Here is a 7,811-nt window from a genome sequence, read left to right as displayed (position 1 = left end):
CATATGCAAGTACAACATTTATAAATGGATGAATTCACCCATATCTGTCAGGCACCTGCTTTGTCCCTGGCAAAGTCTAACATCATGTACTTAGCCCTTCAGCCCCTCTGCCTGCCATGGGTCAGATCCCAGTGGTTTTGGGTTTTGCCCTATGGGCAATGGGGAGTATGTTTGGGGCATTCCATGATCAGACTAATTTCAGAAAGATCACTTTGGTTGCCACCCAAGGATGTGTTAGGAGCCTGGGGGTAAGGAGAAAAATGAAATGGGAGACAGAAGGGCCTGCGTTATTCCATGGGAAACAACGTGACCCTGACCCGCTTATCACTCACATACACTGTGAGGTCACTGTGCCACTGTTTCCATATATGTGATGAGGAAGTGGAAGTCAATGGAAGTCAATGGCCCCAGGCCCGTCCAGGCCTGGGATTCCATGGTTTGAGGGTCCCAGGGGAGGGAATGGAGGGGAGGGGGACTCTGAAGGACATCTGCTGGCTGATAGCACTCAGCTGGATAAAGGAACAAGGTGGTTCCCTGGTGTCACATTGGACAATGAGGGCAATCAACACAAGTGCCGTGAACCACAGTGGCTGGGGTGGGTGGGGAGTCCTGAGGGCTGCAGCCAGGATGCCCTGAACTCAGCTAAGGAAACGTCCCACATAGGTGACAGAGGCATCACACATCATGGCCTCTTGGGCAATGGGGAGCAGGGCACAGAGCGTTCTCTGCTCTTTACATTGTCATAGTGCTTAGAGTTGAGTTTAAAGAGACCAAGGGCAACTCAACACAGGAATGAACTCATCTCGACTAAGTTTAGACAGCAGACATGGTGGGGAAGCTCGAAGTATCTGTCTCACTTTTTTAAAAGAAAATGCACAGATATGTAAGCAGAGGCCTCTTTGGGATACAACTGTTCTCCAGCATCCAGACTTAAGGAGATGTGGGAAGAGGGTCTGGTTCCCCAGAGCCCCTGTAAACACCATAATGTGGGGACCACAGACCTGTCTGCTTGCCTGACTTCCCCGACACACAGCATCTATGTTGCTCTCACCTAAAACTTCTCACTGACTCAGCATTCCTGCTTGGCTCTATGTGAAATGTCTCAAAACCAGCGTGTGACACAGCTCAGACCTCACTAAAACCCCAGATAATCGCCAAATGCCAACTTCTGGAGCACAGGAGAAGCCAAGAAAGAAACGGCAACAAAACTCTTCATTCAATATTGTTTGGCTGTAACTGCTTCCTCATTATCAGACGCAAACATGTCATTGACGCGGTCCCTTTAAAAACTACCATAAAACCCCAAATCTAATCTAATTAGGATTTCATGATATTTTTAAGGACTTATGTTTTCTGTGTCTTTTCTTCATGTTATGTATTTACAACCACAATAACCACCACCAAACAGGGTGAGGCTCTGGTCAATAAAGTTTCCTTCTGCTTGGCTTGGACAGGATCTGAGGGGCCTGAATGCACAACTGACCTAGTCTTCTCACCCATGTGCAGAAGCAGGGCCAGAGAGAGAGAGAGAGAGAGAGAGAGAGTGTGTGTGTGTGTGTGCGCGTAGAGGGGTGTCCCCACGTGTGTCCTCATACCACAGCCCCATCATGGCGTTCCATGACAGCCACACAGGCCCACGATCCTAAAACGTTCTTGTTAAGCATGCTGAAAATGCCCTTTCCAAGCCCAAGACTCCCATGATTTCCATCAGGAAGGTTCAAATCACCAAGCTAGAGGCCAGTGCCACTAGAAATTATTTTTTTAACATTAGCAAGGTATTTGGACGACATCGATCTGGAAGGATGCTATTAAACCCTGGTACCATTGTGTGTGTTCCCGCGAGCTGAGCATTCTACCTGTTCTCTTCTTTAACTTTTCTTCCCAAATCCATCTCTGAATACATGACTCTACTTTTTTGTGTGTGCCTAATAATGAGGCACAGAGAGGTCCAGTCAGTCGTGATGGCCACACATGTGGCTGGCTGGGAGGCAGCGGCCTGTCTGACTGCAAGTCCTGGACCTCTTCCCGTACTGCCTGCCCCCAAGAGAGAGGGCCTGTGGTGACAGGTGTCCCTGTGGTCCGGCACGCTTGGAGCTGGGGCTCTCATGCCTGCTGAGCACCTGGTCGGTTCTCCCAGGGAGGATTTTAATGCATACGTTTCTAGGCCCACTTTGGACCGACAGAGTGACAGTCTCTGCACAGGGCTGGAGGAATCATGCTGTTAGAGTATCTCCCTAGCAATTCCGAGGACTGGGCTGACCTCAGTCCACTGGCATAGACTTCCAGACTTCCTAACTGAGGGTATCATAGTGATTGGTCTGTCTTAAGTGTTGTATAGAAAAGGAACTGTAGTGTAAGAAGACAGGTAATCGTTCAGACCTTCATGTACAAGAGAGTCAACCTGTTTGTCTATAGGGTCGGTCCCTAGAGGGGCTTACAGAACATCATGGCATGTGCCGGCTTGCTGGAGATGTGCACACACGAGCTCCCACACCAAGAAAGGCTCGTGGCCTGGGACGTCTACATGCCACCCTCCGCACATACCCATCTGGCTAAGCGTGAGCCCTCCTGCCGAGCGGCCACGCCTCCCCAGGTCTGTGCAGCCTGCCCCATGCAGAGCGCCCGGTGACACAGAGAAGCTCACTCACAGTTCATCCAGGCAGTCCTCGGGCTGCTTCAGCCTGTGGCCGTGGAGAAGATAGTCATACATTTCGTGGTTCTGGACTCCCGGGTAGGGAGTCATTCCCCGCGTCGCTATCTCCCACATGGTCACGCCAAAGGCCCACTGAGAACAAAGCAACAAGTTAGGACGCAAGTCTTTTCTGAAAGGCTGAATGGCCTTTTTCATGTAGAAAGGGCATTTCCTTAAAGCCCGAGGATGATGCACAAGCTGACAATTATGCCTGAGACACGCTGCTTTCCTAGCGCTGCAGTAACGCAAGGGTCAGAGAGCCACACTTCCCGGGTTGTACCAAGGCTGCTCTGGGAAATGTGGCAAAGGCGGAGAGCCCTCTCTCCGCGCCTCAGTGCTCTGTGTAATGCTCTGTTCCCCTGCTGTTGGTACGTGTCTTTGTCTCCCAATCTCCGGGTAAGGGTTTAATAACACAGAATCTTGGATACAGAGCCACTAGACGAACTCATTCAATTTCATGTGAATATCTTAGGTGTGGGCAATAAGTCACTATATTGCAGAAAAAAAAAAGATGGGAATAAATTAAAGGCCTATGCAAAACAGATCTTCTGAATGTCAAGCAACGTCATCAGAATATAGTTTTCTACCTGATTAAGGAATCTAGCACTAAACAAAAGGTGTGAACACGCTCCAATCCTCAGTTATCAGAGAGTAACATGTCTTAGAACACCAGCTCAATTCAATGCTTCCTGCGCGCCGTCATCTTTGCAATGTGGGGCTCCGAATCAAAGTCCTGTACGTACCACGTCACTTTTACTTGTGTACACTCGGTCCGCAAGACTCTCTATGGCGATCCACTTCACAGGCATCTTAGCGATGCGGCCTTGGCGGTAGTAATCACCACTGTAAATCTTTTTAGAGAGGCCGAAGTCCGCGACACAGACGGTCATATCGTCTCGTAACCTGCAGAGGGCAAGTTCACGTCCTCAGCGACATTTAGAGGCAAAGCCTAAATCATGGGTCTGCATCAGACGCAGCTGGAAACATTCCTGGTAAGTGACTGAAAGAGATCCCAACGGCCTGTGAGGGTCCTGCTTTGGGACCGATGGCAGAGCAAGTGACAGGGAGTTATAACCTTGCACCCTGCGGTCTGTGTGGGGACGTGGAGCAACAAGGGCACCTGTGCACAGAGAGGAGAGCCACCTGGAGTGAAGGGATGCTTCACAGGAGGAGAAAGAGCAGTAGCCCAAATCCAGGGCCCTCCAGGGGACTCACCGAATGCCCAGCAGCCTTCCTGCCTGGTGTCTGCAAGCAGCACTGGCTCCTTCCAGTTTGGGGGAGGTGAGGAAGTATAAGCTATGAGAGGGGGACCCTGGACTTCCCGTTACAATAGCCAGGGGGTACTTGAGGAATTAAGCGGAAAATGAAAGGGATATAATTGCATGTATAGCCCAGGCTGTTAAAGCAGATCCTAGACAAGAAGAAGGAGAGAGGAGGAGAAATGAGTGGTCTGGAGGTAGGATGACTGCTTTGTGCCTGTCTGACACTGGCTTTTAAAACCGCAAAGTCCCCCATCCTGGGAAATCCCTCAGTCCCAGGCAAAGTGGACACTGGTCACCCTACCTGATGGGAAAAATATGAAGGAAAATATTCAGGGCAAAGAGAGGTGCCTTTTTTCATGATTCTCCCTCCATGGTATAAAAATTACTTAAATAAACAAATGAGAGGTGCCTGGGTGGCTCAGTCGGCTAAGTGTCTGCCTTTGGCTCAGGTCATGATCCTGGGGTCCTGGGGTCAGACCCACATCGGGCTCCCTGCTCAGGGGAAGCCTGCTTCTCTCTCTCCCTCTGTCCCTCCCCCTGCTTATGCTCTCTCTCTCTCTCTGTCAAATAAAATAATAAAATCTTAAAAAAAAAAAAAAAACAACAACAAACCACCACAACCACAACAACAAAAAAACCCCATGAATAAGCAAACAAGACCCTTCTGGGTCTTAAAAATGTGGGACAAGTGGTAGGGGGCTGGTGGGAGGCTAGGTAAGGAATTGGGGGGCAGAACCTATGGTCACATCCCCAACCAAGAAAAACAGTAACAATAATACATTTAAAGAATACTCTGTTTTTCTGGAATAATTAAACTTAAAAATTGAGAAACAGTTACTGTTTTTGAAGACTTAGAGCAGATAATGATGGTCCTACCAGAGCGGAATGCAGAGAGGGGGAAGCCTGAGGTCAAATTCTTGTATAAGTCCTTGTCCTCTCTGCTGCAAGAGGAAAGCCTCCATGTAGTTTCACAGCACATGTTCACAAGGCAGGATCTTTTTTTTTTTTTTTTTTAAAGATTTTATTTATTTATTTGACAGAGAGAGATCACAAGCAGCAGAGAGGCAGGCAGAGAGAGAGGAGGAAGCAGGCTCCCTGCTGAGCAGAGAGCCCGATGCGGGGCTCGATCCCAGGACCCTGAGATCATGACCCGAGCTGAAGGCAGCGGCTTAACCCACTGAGCCACCCAGGCGCCCCCACAAGGCAGGATCTTGAAGCCTGACAGACAAAACCCTTACGATTTTCCTTACTGCCTCCATGAGTAGCTGGCTTACATAAAATTCTGGGTCCAAAGCGAGCCGATGGCAAAAGGGAAGGATCACAAAGGTCACACTCCAAGCTGAGAGGGTGAAAAAGTCACAGGAGAACATTCTGGAAACGAACCAGACTTGCAGAGGCAGACGTTGTGAAGAGACACAGTCATACGTATATCAGATCCAGAGAAATCTCATCTCCAGAGCTAGCCAAACCTGCCTCTCTCCCATGTTTTAATAGCAACAGGCCAGCCCCCTTTCCTACCCGGCCCCCCAATTATCTCACACGATGAGGTCTAGCCCTCCTGGGTTGGACCAGGACTCTTACATGCAATTTCGAGCAGCTAAATCCCGATGCAGAAAATTCCTGTTGCTCAGATACTCCATTCCCTGGGCGATGTCCACCATGAACTTCAGTAGTGTCTGCAGCGGAATATGCTGGGGAGAGGAGAAGCAAGAAGACAAAATATGTTTTAAAAGTTAAACTTATGGAGAGTTGTTGCCGCCTGAGGGGAGAAAGAGAGTTTTTTTGTTTGTTTGTTTAGTGTTTGTATTTCTCAAAGGAAACAAACCTTTCACTTCCATATCACTCACCTCACATATAAGTTTTTAAAAAAGGAATAAAAACAACAACAAACCACAAAATTTTTGGCAAATGTCACATTCTTCCTGTCTTTAAAAATACTGATGGTGAGTATTTCTTTTTCCAAGTTATGAGGTCAAATGGGATCCTTTGTGTCCTTCAGAGTGGCAGGGGGACAGAACACCTGTGCCAGGAAAAGAGGGGAAAAGAAGGGAAAAGAAGGGCAGACTGCCTTCAATGGGGTACAGACTAAAAGCCCGCTCAGCCCACTCCAGTCATACAAGCGTATGCAATCATCTTACTTTGAGACACTTGCAAAGATAAGTTTCTTTCAGACAGAAATTACGACCATCTTTGCCTATTATCACAGGACCAAAGGACCACAAGGAGAGGTATTCAGGGATTTTGTTTTTGTTTCTTTAGAGTCCTCTGGGGAGTGTCAAGTCTACGCTGTACAGATCAGTCCAGAAGGCTCGGTGAGAAAACCTGTCCTGTCAGGACTGAAGATGAAGGTGATGACTGAGGAAGACCTCTGTGTAGTAACTAAACATCTTAGCACAACAAGGGCCCCGAGGAAGAGGGTATACCACAAGTTCCTGGCAGTCATGAATGGGTCCATCCATGACAAACTCTCTTTAGGGCATTGGATTTGTCATGGCTTATTCTGTATGGAACATGAGTTTTCCAAAGTGGTGTTCATGAAGACACTGAATTTTTGAAGATACATATTTCCCAGCTAAGATATTGTTAATTACATCCTGTCTATATAGCAAAATGCTTTAATTATCCTTTACCTTTATATACTGGAGTTGTTAAAAACAAGTAAACAAAAAAAAAGTAAACAAATCAGGCAGGAAATTCTTATGCTTCTCTTCTGTATAATTGAGGCATTTGAGTTTCCAGATGATAGTTTCCAGGAAAGGATTTGGGTGCTAAAGAATATGAAGTCCCGCTGGCATCATGAGTGTAGCACATATTAGGTACTAATCATTTGTGTTATTTTTCCCTAGAACACTTATGTTATTCTTGCAGACTGGGACCAAAAGTAATTTAAAAAGTAACTGTGTGATAGAACTAAGAAATGAATTCAACAAGGTTCCAGGATATAAGATTGAGATACAAAAATTAGTTGTATTTGTACACACTAGCAATGATCGATCTGAAAATAAAATAGAAAATAATTTCATCCAAAAATAATTCAAAATAAAATACTTAAGAATAAATTTAACAGGAGAAATGCAAAACATACTCTGACAATGATGAAACCTTGACATTAAAGTAGATCAGAATAAATGGAAAGATATCCTATGTTCACGGATCAGAAGACTTAATATTGTTATGATAGCAACACTCCCCAAATTGATCTACAGAATAATATAAGCCCTATCAGAATCCCAGCTGGCTTCATTGTAGAAATTGACAAACTGATCCTAAAAGTCATATGAAAATTCAAGCACTCAGAATATCCAGAACAAGCTTGAGTAAGAAGACCAAAGTTGGAAACCTCACATTTACTGATTTCAAAATAAGAAAACAATGATAATCAAGATAACATGCTACTAGCGTAAGGACAGACTCACGGATTAATGAAACAGAATTGAGAATCTAGAAATAAACCCACAAATCAATGTCAAATGACTTCGAACAGAGTGCCAAGATCATTCACTGGGCGAAAGAACTGGACGAGAGAGTGGGATATGCAAGAGAATGAAACTGGACCCCAACCTGAACACATATACAAAATTAACTCAAAATGGATCAAAGACCTAATGTAAGAGCTCAAGTATAAAATTCTTAGAATTATTCCTAAAAGCCAAAAAGTGGAAACAACCCTAAGTCCATTAACAGATAAATAGACAAACGAAACATAATATAGCTAGATAATGGAGTATTATTTGGTCTCAAAAAGTACTGATAGAAGCTACAGTGTGGATGAACCCTGAAAACATGCTCTGGGAAGGAAGCCAGATATGAAAGACCACAGACTCTGATTCCATTAACCTGAAATAGGTAACTAGAGA

General features: G+C 45.8%; 1 protein-coding gene across 1 annotated transcript in view; it reads right to left on the bottom strand.

The window, feature by feature from the left end:
• Positions 1-7,811, bottom strand: part of MERTK (MER proto-oncogene, tyrosine kinase) — a 113,647-nt gene that overhangs the window by 4,451 nt on the left and 101,385 nt on the right. The window contains exons 16-18 of the mRNA XM_047744175.1: positions 5,536-5,645; positions 3,436-3,595; positions 2,649-2,785 (exon numbers count right to left, since the gene is read on the bottom strand). Of these exons, the coding sequence (XP_047600131.1) occupies positions 2,649-2,785; positions 3,436-3,595; positions 5,536-5,645 (407 nt within the window). The remainder of the gene's footprint in view (positions 1-2,648; positions 2,786-3,435; positions 3,596-5,535; positions 5,646-7,811) is intronic.

This window comes from Lutra lutra, chromosome 9 (genome assembly GCF_902655055.1).
Source record: "Lutra lutra chromosome 9, mLutLut1.2, whole genome shotgun sequence".
In the NCBI taxonomy this organism is placed as follows: domain Eukaryota; kingdom Metazoa; phylum Chordata; class Mammalia; order Carnivora; family Mustelidae; genus Lutra; species Lutra lutra.
This window is presented reverse-complemented; position numbering and strand designations above follow the sequence as displayed.